The sequence below is a fragment of the Leucopleurus acutus genome (genome assembly GCF_964270905.1).
Source record: "Leucopleurus acutus genome assembly, chromosome: 4".
Taxonomy (NCBI): Eukaryota; Metazoa; Chordata; class Mammalia; order Artiodactyla; family Delphinidae; genus Leucopleurus; species Leucopleurus acutus.
The window spans coordinates 109,630,983-109,646,534 of NC_139146.1; the positions used below are offsets into that span (position 1 = coordinate 109,630,983).

Genomic DNA, 15,552 nt, shown 5'->3' on the forward strand with positions numbered 1-15,552 from the left:
CTAGAAAGAAATACAATAAAAATATACTTCTTGTCTTTGGATGGCAAGATTATAATGATTTTTGTTTTACTCTTAAACTTTTAAATATTTTTCAGATTTTCTGCAATGGACATATGTAACATCATCATCAGAAAAAAATGCATTCAGGTTTTTTCCATTTTGTAATTTTCCTGGGAATTAAAATCAAGCCCACATTCCCCTCTTTTCTGAAAATTGTGCACTTGACCATTCCCAGTTGATATTTTCTGAGATATTGTATTGAACAATTCTAATTAAGAGGGAGATCTGGATCTTTCTCAAAAGCATAGTAGCTGGATTTTAATAACTATTTCATCAACATTTTGATTTTAAAAATATTTCCTGCAGTCATAATCAATTATGGTTTCTTTTTCTATTGAATGCCAAGAAGAAACAGGATTTTATGACTATCTTTAGAGCAATACTCAATATCGATGCTAGAACTGGTAAAAAGGAAGAAGTTCTATGGGATAAGATAGGAAAGCAAGAGAAAAAATATATCTCAAACATTGATGCCATCTTGGTTGTATCATTTTGTGGCTGAGGAACCTATCAGCTAGCTACAACTATTTTGGCACTGTTTCTTTATAGCCTTTCAATTCTTACTAGTAGTAAAAATCATATGCCACAAGGTGACATTTAAACCATCTGGAATGCTTAAATGAATATTCAGATGCTAGAAGAAAGCGTCTGCCAACACAACAACAGGTAACCCTTTTCCAGCAAGGGATGTAGCAAGTGAAAGTGAGTACATCACCCACCAGACAAAATGTCCACCAGAGGCATTCTGGTGGAGTAAAGATGGACACTCAAATTCTTTGATTCTCCTCCCACTGAGAAATGGCATCTCCATCCCTCCTTTTAAATCGAAGTGGATTCTGTCACTGCCTGCCCAATAGAATATGACAGAAGTGACACTGTGCCAGTTTCCAGGTTCCAGTCTTAAGTGACGGGCGCCTTCTATTTCCTATCACTTGGAACACTCACTCTTGGAAGCCAGCTGCCAGGTTGTGAGAAGCCCAAGCTGCATGGAGAGGCCACGCCCACGTGCTCCATTGGACAGCCCCCGCTGAGCTCAGCCACCATGAGCATCAGCTGTAGCCCTGTGAGTGCGCCACCTCGGACAACCAGCTGCATCACAGCTTTAGATGACTTCAGCCGCAGCCACAAGAAGATCCATCCAGCTGAGCTCAGTCAACTCACACAACTGTGGAACATAATAATTAGTTGTTGTTTTAAGACACTAAGTTTGGGAATGGTTTGTTAATTTATAACAAAAAAATTGGAACACTAGCCATTGTTAGCTGGTACTGTTGTGCCTGAAATAAAATTTGAAAAGAGTTATAAAATATAGATGATGACATAACATCTCTGTAGAGCTATCTTTCAAACTTGAATGGAGAAATAGTGAGAACTGTTTCTTACACCATTCCAAGTCATATACAGACATAATGAATCAAAGAAACCAAGAAAAAAATAAATATAAAGCTCAAGATAGCCTTTCATGTTTGGAGTGGATGAGATAATACCTTGTATTCAGCACTTTACAGTTTACCACAACCCTGAGGAATATGAATTATTAGCATTTTCACTTTTTTTCTTTTTATCCTTCCTCCCTCCCTCTCTTCCTTCTCTCCACCTCCATCTTCCAAGTTGTTTTCACTCCACTCACCCTCAGCGGGAGCCTGTTTCATCTCCATAATCTTCCCATGCTATTTATAGTACATGAAATACAAAAGGATGCTGCTCAAGTGGGTGTCCATTTGGAGAAATGCTTTGGTAAGAAATTGCTTTGGTAAGCAGTCTCTAAGGTGAAAGGGTAAATCCTGGCAGGATTTCACCCAGAGATGCCCCCATGTGCTACCTTTCCATGACAATAAAAACATTAGATGTATAAACTAATGTATAAATTTTGTTATACTCAAGGACAAAGCTTAAGTATTTTCCAGTGTTTTACAACTCTGTTTTGCTTTCAGGTATTCCAAAGTTGATTACATCTGATATGGTTAAAGAAGGTGCTGCTGTAATTGATGTGGGTATCAACTATGTCCATGACCCAATGACAGGAAAGACAAAATTAGTTGGAGACGTGGACTTTGAAGGTAGTAAACTATATCTCTTTTGATAAGTGAAGAAAAACAAAGATTCTATGCTGCATGTTTTGATAGTAGAAAGAGAAACCTTCCCTTCGATTGGGGCATTATTATCAACGATTACATTAATCTTTCCTCTGAGGGAAAAGAGTTTAATGACAATTACATATTTCCTTCCTTCCTTCTGCCTGACTTCCTTCCTTCACTGCTTTCTTCCTATCTTCCTTCCCCCTTTCTTTCAGCCCTTCCTTCTATCCTTCCTTTCCTCCTTCTTTCCCTCCTTGGGAGAAAAATATAATTGTACCATTATTATTTAGTTTTAAGATGAAATTCCTTATAGTGCATTTTTTAAATGAAACAATTCAGCCGACCTTTTATAGTGAGCATTATTTTGACTTTTGGGAGTGTGTCTCTATACTTCATCATCCATGCTCTATACTCAGCCATTCACTCTCGGAGCGAGAAGACATCTTAGGGTGTGTTTGCTAACTCTATATTTCAGATCTAGACAGTTATCTGGATAATTCAAGTCAACATTCTTCACTTGTGTTTTAAAGAGGATGAGAAAAAGGAGCTAGGCTAACATTTCCATGGCCAATGAAGGAGATAAAGCACCCACTGTGTAGTAATAAAAAAATTTCCAACCCGATGCCGTATCTCTACAGATGAGGAAACCAACTGCAAGATAGATATATTTTTAGATGCCTGATCCCCCAATCCAATTTTACTTCCAATATCTTTGTCAGATACTTACCTGCATTCAGGTTTTCAGTATAGTCTAGGAATCTTAGATGTCTAATACTACAGGCATATAATAAAGTGGAGATATTTTCATATTAGAAATATTTTATATATTCGATTGATCATTCTGGCCAAAAAATCAGGGCCATGCGAGAACTTCCTTAAGTTATAGGTGTGTCTTTATAGACAAATTGAAAGGAACAATGGTGCTCTTTCTAAAATAATTCAAATTTTACATTTTCTCTTGGAATCTAGTCATCAGCTGATGGTTTGCCTGAGTCCTAGCATGGTGTGGAATACAAATGAATATGCAGGGACTCAGAAGTGTCCTTCTGAGTAAGGTATTGGCCCCATGTATGTGAGAATCCAGGGTGCATCAGGGACCAGGTCCAGGTAGGCAAGGTGAGCCTGGTGCTAAAAAGAAAAAAAAAAAAAGAAAACCTGAGAACAAAATACTCTGGGGACAGAATGGTGAAGAGAGCAAAGTACAGATGGACCTTATCATCTGCTGCCCTCATAGGCTGTCATTCGCAGGGCGCTGCCAGCCTAGCAGGGTGGCTCTCCAAGTGAACATGCATGTCTGTATGTATGTGCGTGTGTTATGTGTACGTGTTGAACTCTTTTGGAAATGACCTTTTTTCTTTATTTCATTTTTTCATGTTCAATCACTAATGTCAGATGTCAATAATATATTTGAATTTCTCAACTTGAAAGAGTAAGGGTACATTTCATTTTAAAATGTATTTTATTTCTGACCTTACTTCTTATTCTTTTGCACTGTCGTTCTGCTTCATGATTACATTTTAGTTACCAGGTTTATTGCAAAATCGCCACACACTTATGATGCATCCAGATGGCACAGACAGCACATAATAACCAGCTCGAGGCAAGAAAAGCAGGGATGTTAACAGCTCACAACCTTGACTGTGCTTGTGGGGCACGCTCACTCAGCAGTTGGCAATGTTTTATAAGACCCTTCTCTTATATGATGTTTCACTGGTCTCAGATCATTTCCATGCATTCTTATGTTTAGCTAAGAATTTTTTTTTGCTTGTAAGGGTATTATGAAAACATTAAAAATGAGCATTTTGGGGTGGGTGCACATGCTAAGTCACACATGGATATGCAATCTCTTGGTAGTATCTATTCAATTAAATTTCAGTTATGTGTATCTAAGTATATAATGAAACAAAAAAGGAAATGACCATGAGAGACAAAGATATAAGATGAGCAGGAAAGAGCATTGGGCTGGGAGGCTGAAGAGACGCTCTTAGACCTAGTATGGCAACCTGATAATTTTGCAACCTTTCTGGCCATCAGTGTTGTTATCAGTTAAATGATAACAGTGTTGGCAACGGCTCCTTCCAGCTCTAACACTTGGTGCATCTGGGACATTCAGCTGAGTGCTACCACATGATTGTGTAAAAACACGGAAACTTTCAGAAAGTCCGGTTTTTCTGACCCTATCATAAATGACGCCCATGTGACTGATAATATTACTCTTGTTGCCCTGCTGGTTTATGGAACCAGAGCCCTAAGGAAGACCTGGACTTGGTAAAGAAAGCCTTGTCGGTGAGGCCATGACTCAGCCACCCAGAGGAGCACGCAAGTGATAGGTTTTGACATGCTGCTCTTCAGGTCGTTGATCAGGACTTAACTTGAGGTGTGGGATGATCCTGCAGCTGAGAGGGAGGAGCTTTCACGTGGGTTCTGATGCAGAACTTACAGGTAGTGTTTGGCTGTAAATTGCCACAGGGAGTGTGGCTGCTTTGTGAGTATCAGTGAAAGTTTCACTATAACCATAGCCAAGCTAGATAAAACAGATACAGGTAAAATCCAGTGCTGAAGTAACTTGTCCTTGCAGAAATCTTTAGCTCACTAATAAAGGAAACAACATGGCCTATTTCAAGTAGATTACTTGGATGGGAATGATTTTTAAAGAAAGATTTCATCCATGACCTCATTTGGGCACTGTTGGAAATATGTAAATAACTGCAAATTATTTTACAAATTCAATGATTTATAAAGCCAGGAGTCATTTAATCTATTTTATTTCTAAGAAAATATAGATGCCTATTTGTGTTCTTCATTATTAGATATTTTAGCTTCAATTTTAAATCAGTCTTCTCTCTAAGAAGAGTGGTACTTTATATCAAATACAACATGAAGATTGCATCACCCTTACTATAGTTCTTGACAAAAGGAAACAAAAAAACACCCTAAATATTTCCTTTTGACTTTAAGGACAGGTTTTTTGTTTTGGTTGAGATATAATTTCCTCTAAACCACCTCTTCCTTCATCTGCTAGGGTTTCCTGCTCTTACTTCCTGCTCTCATAGCTAGTGTTTCTGTAGTGCTTACAGTATGCTAGGTATTGTTCTCAGGCTTTTACATATCATAACCCTATAACCCTCTGATAACCCTATCATTTTACATATGATAACCCTATAATTGTTTAATTTTGATTCAGTTATTATGACAACCCTATAAGGTAGGTATTGTTATGCCAACTACAAATTGGCACTTGCCATCTGCCTCTAAAGGATTAAATCAAGAGCTGCTGCAGTTGCTGACCTTCAACACCCGCTGAGAGGAGTTCAGGGTGGAGATCAGGAATGAGGCACTCTGTACTCTGGGAAAAACTGGCAGAACAGGTCTTCAGATAGAGATTTGCAGGAGAAGATTTTATGAGCCCAATTCTTGCATCTCCTCGTATCTAGAGAAGCACTAAAACCCTTCATGGTGATGCCTGCTCGTGACTAGCAGTAACCTTCACGAGACTGGCAGCAACCTTCTGCAAAAAATATGTGCTTGATTGCATGTACTCCCCCTTCACCAGAATCACTGACCTTCCCCCCCACACCTCTTTAAATCAGTTTCTCAGAGCTTTCCGAAATTCTGTCTCCTGGGCTATAGTCCTCATTTTGCCCCAAATAAAACTTAACTCACAACTCTCACGTTGTTTATTTTTTTTCCAGTTGACAGTTATTATGCCGCATTTTGCAGAGGCACACAAAGCCTGGGCATCTTGCCTGAGAGGACATAGCACAGGGGGCACTGTGGGTTTGTAGCCACTCATCATTTTTACCCTCTATTTTCTCGACTATCCTATATTTCACTTGGTTAATACTTTCCTTTCAGGACGTTGAATTATTTCTTTTATCCCCCGCCCACCTTATGTATAATAGCAGGTTTTAAAGTGCCTAAACAACAGTATTGGTGTACAACAGTCCTCACTTTGCATGGTTCTGATATACACAAATTTCGATTACCACGGATTAGCTAAATAACACCAGTCCCCCAATAGAGTGATGTGAATTTCAGTTAGTAATTGCATCAAGTGCAAACTTCTCTGCTAGCTCTTTGGGGCACACATCATTATGTCAGTAACAAATGTGCATCATGATCTGTGACCAATCATACCACTTCTTTCAAAGTCTGTGGGCGATTGGTCATGGCACATCTGTTATTCAGTTCAGACAGCAAAGTGTGTAGTTCTGTTGACTGTGGTAAACCACGTAACATTTTGCAGAAATAGATCATGCAAAGAGAGAATTGCCAGCAAAGAAATGAAAAGTGATAATTCTGAAAGTGAAATTTGAAATAGCTGACCATGGGATGTTGACAGTGCCACTGTTTGCCATTTGAGACTCTAGATATACAGCCAGATGAACTTATCGACATAAATGAGGAAAGTGGTTGTTACTGAAAGGATGCCAGTGTCCCAGAGGAAGTGACACTGGCATAAAACTCTACATTGAAGGAACTCTCAGAGATATTTCATGACATAAGAAAGGGCAAAGACAAAATGTTGGAAGTGGATCCAAACTTAGAAAGGAATCTGACAATTCATCAAGTCATAAAAGAGGTACTAGCTCTGTGTTATAAGGTATACGACCAGGGGAAGAAAAGCAGTATTCAAACTACTCTTCATAAGATTTTTACAGATAAAGAAAACACTTGGATTCTCAATGTTTCTAATGTTTAAATTATGGTATAATAAATAAATACTAGTTTTACTATAATTTTCAATTCTCTACACATTTGTAAACCACAGTAAGAGAGTTTTTAGTGTTTTGACAAAAAATTTTTAAAGGTCGTTGAGCAAATGTAATATCCCCCCATTGATTATTAAGATTACATGGCACTGTTTCAGCTTGCACAGTCATTTTTATGATCTTACATTACTGTAAAAAGTGAGCCCTCCCTGCATTTATCTCTATGTTCAATAAAATTCATGAAATTAGTGGTCATATAGTTCAAATTCATATCCACTGTCATAATCACCTCTACTACACGATTATTCAATTGTGTTTATTACAGTTTCTCAGTATTACTACCCATGGAGGTTATGTAGTGTTGGAGGCATTGTTTGTTTAGCACCTTTTCTAGGAAATCCACACTCGTGCTTTTGCTCAAAATAGATCCAAGTTAGGCCTCTGTGCAACACCATTCCTCTCTGGGTGCTCTGAGGAATTAATAAAGCCTTAAAGTTATGACTAAAGTGCTATCTTGTTTTGTATTGAACCTCAGTTATAGAACTCAAGATAGCTCATCATTGCTTCCAGCATCTGACAGGTGCTTACTGCTACCTTTCAATTACTTGAACATGCCTCCCCTCTTCAATTTAAGACATTACAAGAAGAAACGGTATTTTAAAACATCAGTGATAAAATTACTGGGTATGTCGAAAAATTGTTTTTCATTACAAACATAAAATAAATAATCTTCTGAAAACCTTAAATTTGCTAATATAGATTTAAAACAAAACAATGAGGCGTACCCACTTTCACTTGGAATTTCTTTTAATCATTTTGGTTGGTAGCTTTGAAAGGAAATTCATACATTCCTAACAAAGAAGGCTGTATTCTCATGAAACAGAAATAAGAGATGATGTGGTATGAGGTGTAAACTGCTTCTTCTGAATAATGAGCTGGAAAACAGTCTATGGGCCAGGACTCAGAAGCGCATAATTACAATGCTTTTATAACAGCCATTCACTGAATGGATTTGGTCAGCTGAACAATCTAATTAATGACTTCCTATGCTGTTACTTCAGCTAAGCTTGTTCACATTGGTGAACAGTCATATGCCTCATTTACACCTTGTAGATAACACACAGATATGTCTGTGGAAGCTTCAATAGCTTTGCTTCAGTTTTGTGATGAATTCTGCAGGGATTGAGGTGGAACGAAAGGAACTGAAATGTCTGCTCTGTATTTCCGCCCATCTCTCTTCCTTGTCTTCAATTCTTCCATCCCTGACCGCTCTGCTCCACTTACTGGTCTGTAAGAAAGCAGGGAGTAAGACAATGCTGGGAAGAACTGGTGAGAAGAAAGCAAAGAGATGGGCAGGAGGAACAGTGTGTAGCACTTTTCTCAGAATCAGAATAGGCGGGGTTAATGTCTAAGCATGATTCTCTTTGCTGACTTAAACTTATAGGATAGTAAATAGAAATTATAGAGGTAAGTCTAAAGGTACATATATTGTTAATGGAACTGATTTAAATTATCGGAATAAAGAAGCCACGTTTGATGTGTCTAATCCTCTAACACAACCAATAGTTTTTTTTTATAACTACAGTTGCTTCTAGACATTTTGTGTATGCATATTTTACATACTTTGAGGAATATATGACTTATGCACTTAAATTTTTATCAGTCATTTTCCATGCTGAGGTCCTAGTTCATGGTTATGTTCAGTGAATATATCATGGTTTGCCTCGCTCCTCCTCTCTTGTGAAATGCTTGTTTCCCTTTTTTCCCCCTCTAAGTATTATACTAGAGTATAGCTTAAGCTGCTATAGCAAAGGGACACCAAAATACATGAACTCAACAGAATAGTTTAGTTCATTCTCATAAAAGTCCAGAGTTAGGCAGACAATCAGCTCTGCTTCACTCAGGGATACTGGTTTCATCCATCTTACTTTTTATATTAGTTTGACAGAACTGCCGTAACTAAGTACCACAGACTGCGTGGCTTAAACGACAGAAATTTATTTCACATAATTCTGGAGGCTAGAAGTCAGAAATCAAGGTGTGGCCAGGGTTATTTCTTCTAATGCCTCTCTCCTTGGCTTATAGGTGATCATCTTCTCCCTGTATCTTCACATCATCTTCCTTCTGTACATGCCTATGTCCAAATTTCCTTTCTTATAAGGACACCAGTCATATTGGATGAAGGCCTCCACCAATGGCCTTGTTTTAACTTAATTACCTCTTGAAAGACCCTCTCTCCAAATACAGTGACATTCTGAGATACTGAGGTTGACTTCAACGTATGAATTTTGGGGGGACACCATTCAGCCCGTAACACTATTCCACTTGAGCATTGTTATCCACACAGTTGAATTGCCTCCTCATCCATGGTTCCTTCCATGGAGGTGAAAGAGAGACGAAGGCAAGTGACTTCACTTTTGAGAAAACTGAACTGGAAGATGCACGTATCATTTCTGCTAGCATCCTATTGACCTGAACATAGTCACATGGCTGCTCCTATGTGGGAGTAAAAAAGATGTGGAATCTATAGTCTCTAGATGGGCACCATATTGGGTGAATGACAATCCATTCTGTATATAAGAACTTGAAGACCAATCTCTTACTTGGGAAGAAAAAAGATTTCTTCATCCAGCATCCATATACCATTCAGTCTATCCTAAATTCTTTCTGTTATGAAAACCTCAGGGACAATCTCATCATCGTCTGCTTGCTTTTCAGTCAGTTTCAAAGCATGAGCTGCTTGGTTTTTCCCTAGGGGGTTAGTGGATGCCTAGTGTCAGGAAGTTATGTCTTGACTCAGTTCTTACAGGATTAACTCTGATCTCTCTGTAGGTAAAGGATATGTAGATTTGCAACAGAATGTGCATAGTCAGGATAGCCTCATCAAACTATCTGGTTCTAACTACACTCATTTTTATTATTCAATCATTGGTAGAGACTAGACACTTTTTGACTACTTCATGCAATGTCAAAAATTATATCAAGACCTTTTGGGGCTTCCATTTTTCATAACTCCACCTTTACTGACCTTATTTTCAGGCTCTTGATTATTACTGATGTCTTCAGTAGCCCTTCTAATTCACTAGGCTATACTTTTTATTGAAGTGTATGTCATACAATATGTCCAGAAGTTGGAAAAATAACAAAGGGAGCAGGTCAGGAGACAGTCCTTGGCCCAGGGACCATCTCCAACATGTCCTGAGAAGGAAAGGCCCATGACTTACTACTTATTTTGACTGGTAAGAAAGAGAAACCTACAAAGTGAGATGTGGCAGGAGAACAGGAGGCCTTCAGGGTGGTATGCTGGGAGGAAAGCCAGCTGGCTCAGGTCCACAAGCTTCCCTCTGCCCCTGCTGGTCTCACAGTGGCACACAAACTGAGAAAGGGCTCCCAGAGGGTCCCAGGCCAGGTTAAGGGTAAAGCTGGGACACCAGATAAATGGGGTAGCAACAGAGATTTGGTTAGCCAAGGCTGAATTGGGCCGTGTCAGCCAAGAGGTGGGCAGGGGGCCACAGTGTAGGGGCCTGACTCAGACTCAGGGCCCCCGGCCTCGGGAGATGGAGCTATTGCCATAGCCACGAGGCTCTTCTGAAGACCAAGGGCCAGGCCTGGGCACAGCCTACAGAGACCCCAGTCGTGGGGGCAATGGTACTTTAAGGCAGCCCGAGTCGAGAAGGCCTGGGTCATACTTGTAGGAACTGGGGACAAGCCTATGAGAAAGCTCTTGGCTACTGTTCCTGGGGCCCAGGGCTGCACAGGGTCCCAAAGACCCATGTTTCTCCTGGTTCAAGTATTAAGATTTTTTGCATATGCCCAGCCAGGCAAGGTGAGATACCTGCTGTTAGAACACAGCCTGTGCATATATACCCAGAAGTGGGATTGTTGGCTCTATTTTTAATTTTTTTTTTTTTTTTTTTGCTGTACGTGGGCCTCTCACTGTTGTGGCCTCTCCCGTTGTGGAGCACAGGCTCCGGACGCGCAGGCTCAGCGGCCATGGCTCACGGGCCTAGCCGCTCCGCGGCACGTGGGATCTTCCCGGACCGGGGCACGAACCTGTGTCCCCTGCATCGGCAGGCGGACTCTCAACCACTGCGCCACCAGGGAAGCCCTCTATTTTTAATTTTTTGAGGAAATCCATCCTGTTTTCAACAGTGGTTGTACCAATTTACATTCTCACTAACAGTGCACGTGTTCCCTTTTCTCCACATCTTCGCTAAAACTTATTTCTTGTCTTTTTGATAGTAGCCATTCTAACAAGTGTGAGGTGGTATCTCACTGTGGTTTTGATTTGCATGTCACTGATGATTAGTGATGTTCAGCAATATTTCATGTACCATTGGCCACTTGTATGGTTTCTTTGGGAAAATATCCATTCAGTTCCTTGGCCCATTGTTTTAATTGGGTTGTTTGGGGTTTTTTTTGCTACTGAGATGTATGAGTTCTTTATATATTTTGGTTATTAATCCCGTATCCAATATGTGGTTTGCAGATATTTTCTCCTATTCTGTAAGTTGCCTTTTCATTTTTCTTTTTAAAGAAGATGTGGGGTTAGGAGTTTATTAATTTTATTTTATTTATTTTTGCTGTGTTGGGTCTTCGTTTCTATGCGAGGGCTTTCTCTAGTTGTGGCAAGCAGGGGCCACTCTTCATCGCAGTGCACAGGCCTCTCACTGTCGCGGCCTCTCTTGTTGTGGAGCACAGGCTCCAGACGTGCAGGCTCAGTAGTTGTGGCTTACAGGCCCAGTTGCTCCGCGGCATGTGGGATCCTCCCAGACCAGGGATCGAATCCGTGTCCCCTGCATTAGCAGGCAGATTCTCAACCACTGTGCCACCAGGGAAGCCCTGCCTTTTCATTTTGTTGTTACTTTTTCTGTACTGGAGGTTTTTAGTTTAATGTTGTCCCACTTGTTGATTTTTACTTTTGTTGCTTGTGCTTTGGTGTCATATCCAAAAAATTCTTGCTAAGACCAATGTTAAGGAGCTTCTTCCCTATGTTTTCTTCTGGGAGTTTTATGGTATCAGGTCTTAAATAGACTTTAATCCATTTCAAGTTAATTTTTGTGAGTGCTGTGAGAAAGGGCCCCAATTTCATTTTTCTTCATGTGGTTATCCCGTTTTCCTAGCATTGTTTGTTGAAGAGACTATCCTTTCCCCATTGAGTATTCTTGTCTCCCTTGTCAAATATTAGTTGACCCTGTATGTGGGGTTTATTTCCGAGTTCTCAATTCTCTTCCATTGGTCTGTGTGTCTATTTTTATGCTGGTACAGTACTGCTTTCATTACTGTAGCTTTGTAATATAGTGTGAAGTCAGGGCGTGTGATGCCCCCATCTTTGTTCTCAGCACTGCTTTAGCTATTCAGGGTCTTCTGTGTTTTCATACAAATTTTAGGATTTTTTTTTCTATTTCTTTGAAAAATGCCATTGAAATTTTGGTAGAGATTTAACCAAATATATAAATGGCTTTGGGTAGTATGGACATTTAAAAAATATTAATTCCTCCAGTCCATGAACATGGAATATCTTTCTGTTTATTTGTGTCTTCTTCAATTTCTTTCCTCAAAGTCTTGCAGTTTTCATTGTACAGATCTTTCATTTCCTTGGTTAAGTTTATTCCTAAGTATTTTATTGTTTTATGAAGCTATTGTGAGCAGAATAGTTTCATTATTTCATTTTAAGATATTTCATTGTTATTGTATAGAAACATAACTGATTTCTGTATGTTTATTTTATGAGCAATCCCACTTCTGGTATATATCCAAAGGAAATGAAAATAGGATATCAAAAAGATATGTCATGTTTATTGCAGTTTTATTCACAAAAGATATGGAAATAACCTGTGTCCCTTAATAGATTAATGGATAAAGAAGATGTGATATATATACAATGGAATATTATATAACCATAAGAAGGAAATCCGGCCATTTGCAACAACATGGATAGATCTTGAAGGCGTTATGCTAGTGAGATAAGCCAGACAGAGAAAGAAAAATACTCTATGCTCTCACTTATATGTGGAATCTAAAAAAGCTGAACTCATAGACACAGAGTTGGATGGTGGTTACTAGGGGCTGGGTGGGAGAATTGGGGAGATGTTAAAGGATACAAACTTGCAACTAGAAGATAAATAAGTTCTGAAGAACTAATGCACAGCATAATGATATAGTCAACAATACTACACTATAAACTTCAAACTTGCTAAAAGACCAGTTGTTCTTGCCACAAAAAAAGAAATTATAATTCTGTGACGTGATGAAGGTGTTAACTAAACTTACATTGGTAATCATATTGCAATATATAAATGTATCAAATTAACAGGTTTGTACACATTAAACTTACACAATGTCAACCATATCTCAATACATTTTTGTTTAAAAGAACACGGCATGCAGGATCTTAGGTTCGGCCTGAGGCACAGTGCAGGAAGGGATGGGGACAGGGACTCTCATACCTGGGCTTCTGCTCCTCAGTGCCCTGCTCGCCCTTCGGATCCTCCTTTGGGATCCTGTGTGCTACCCTGCTGGGCACCCTCCTGTGAACAGTCTGGGAAGGCAGTGGGGCCAAGTGCCCTCCTGCGGCTGGGTTAGCTTCACAGGGAGGCAGGACCAGCACCAGCTCACTAAGCTACCAAGGAAAACAGTTTTCATGATGGAGTCTGTGCTTGAACTTGGGGAGGGATTTGTGGATGAAGAGTGGTTGGTCCTAGAGAGGGAGGGAAGAGGGGGTATCTAGCCCAGCCACCCTGGGAAAGTAAGAAGAAAGAGCAGGCCAAACCTTGAGCTGGTCTGTCCCTCTACTCCAGGCCTATAACCCACTCGTTTCTTAAACTGCCCCAGGAACGAGACACGTCCAGCCTTGGAGGGGAGACAACAGCTGAGCCCACCCCTGGCAGTGATTTCTCTCTGGCCCACAATTCCCTGCACAGTAGAGGCCTAGGGTTCTCTGGCCCCTCACAATAACCCTTTCTAAAAAATGCTGAGGAGGACAGTGGGAAGAGGAGGGGCTGCTCAGGGTCCTCTCAGGAATTCCTGGAGGCCAGAGAGGAACTGTGGGATGGGATACAGGAGGGGGTGGGAGATGCTATGTGTCAGGCATTGTCATAGGCACTTGGGATGCAACAGTGACAGAAATAGGCCAAGTCCTTCCCCAAAAGTAGCTTACATTCTGGTTGGAGAAGACAGATAATAAACAAATTATACATATACTATATTAGGCAGCATTTAATGTTACAAAAATAAAACAAGAAAAGGGGGGCTATAGACTTATGGAGTGAGGTTGTTTAGAAAGGGTGGTCAGAGAAAGCTAACTGCTGACCTGGACAAAGTGAGGGAGAGAGCCATGTGGATATATGGGGGAGAAACAATCCAGACGCATGGAACAGCACATGTAAAAACCTTGAGGTGCAGTGTGGCTGCTGGTTTTAATAAGCTGAAGAAGGCCACTGTAACTGGGACAGGATAAATAGGGGGAAGAATGCTCAGATATAAACTCAACGAGGTAGCAGTAGGGGTGCCACATCATGACCGGCCTTACAGACCATGGAAAGGAATTTGAATTTTACTTTAAGTGCAATGGAAAGCCGTTGGAGGATTTGGGCCAAAGACATGGTATTTTTGCATTTTAACAGGATAACCCTGGTTTTCTGAATGGCAAATAGACCTTAGAGAAGTGAGGATATAAACTGGGTGCCTGTTAAGAGCCCACTGTAATTATCCAGGTAAGAAATTATCCAAGATGGGGTGTGGCCCATGGTGGTAATGGGTGAAAGTATTAAGAGGTAGTTAGATAGTAGATAAAATTTAAAAGGAGAGTTAGAATGGTTGGCTAAATGATTAGATATAAAAGGAAGAGGAGAATTATTTATGACTCTAAGAGTTTTCAAATAGGTAAGAGTGAAGATACCTGTTCTAGAATCCTTTTGAGATGAGTCTGAAAGGATCAATGAATTTCATCTATTTATGTGTATATAGGGCAGAAAGTGGGAGAAGAAAAAGGGGCTCTTTCCATGTGGAGGGAACAGCAGATCAAAGGCAAGGGGGAAAAATTACAAAAGGCCTTATGTACTCAATAATAGGTCCAACATTGTTGAATGAGGAAAGTATGATATTCTTCTTCTTTTTTTAACATCTTTATTGGGGTATAATTGCTTTACAATGGTGTGTTAGTTTCTGCTTTTTAACAAAGTGAATCAGTTATACATATACATATGTTCCCATATCTCTTCCCTCTTGCGTCTCCCTCCCTCCCACCCTCCCATGCCACCCCTCCAGGCGGTCACAAAGCACCGAGCTGATATCCCTGTGCCACGCGGCTGCTTCCCACTAGCTATCTACCTTACGTTTGGTAGTGTATATATGTCCATGCCTCTCTCTCGTTTTGTCACAGCTCACCCTTCCCCCTCCCCATATCCTCAAGTCCGTTCTCCAGTAGGTCTGTGTCTTTATTCCTGTCTTACCCCTAGGTTCTTCATGACATTTTTTTTTTCTTAAATTCCATATATATGTGTTAGCATACGGTATTTGTCTTTCTCTTTCTGACTTACTTCACTCTGCATGACAGACTCTGGGTCTATCCACCTCATTACAAATAGCTCAATTTCGTTTCCTTTTATGGCTGAGTAATATTCCATTGTATACATGTGCCACATCTTCTTTATCCATTCATCCGATGATGGGCACTTAGGTTGTCTCCATCTCCGGGCTAT

At 40.1% G+C, this 15,552-nt stretch overlaps 1 protein-coding gene across 1 annotated transcript in view; it reads left to right on the forward strand.

Annotated features, from left to right (window-relative positions):
* The window catches only part of MTHFD2L (methylenetetrahydrofolate dehydrogenase (NADP+ dependent) 2 like), a gene marked incomplete at its 3' end in the record, with an annotated part of 137,846 nt that overhangs the window by 109,397 nt on the left and 12,897 nt on the right, over positions 1 to 15,552 (forward strand). The window contains exon 7 of the mRNA XM_082838301.1: positions 1,995 to 2,120. Within this exon, the coding sequence (XP_082694427.1) occupies positions 1,995 to 2,120 (126 nt within the window). The remainder of the gene's footprint in view (positions 1 to 1,994; positions 2,121 to 15,552) is intronic.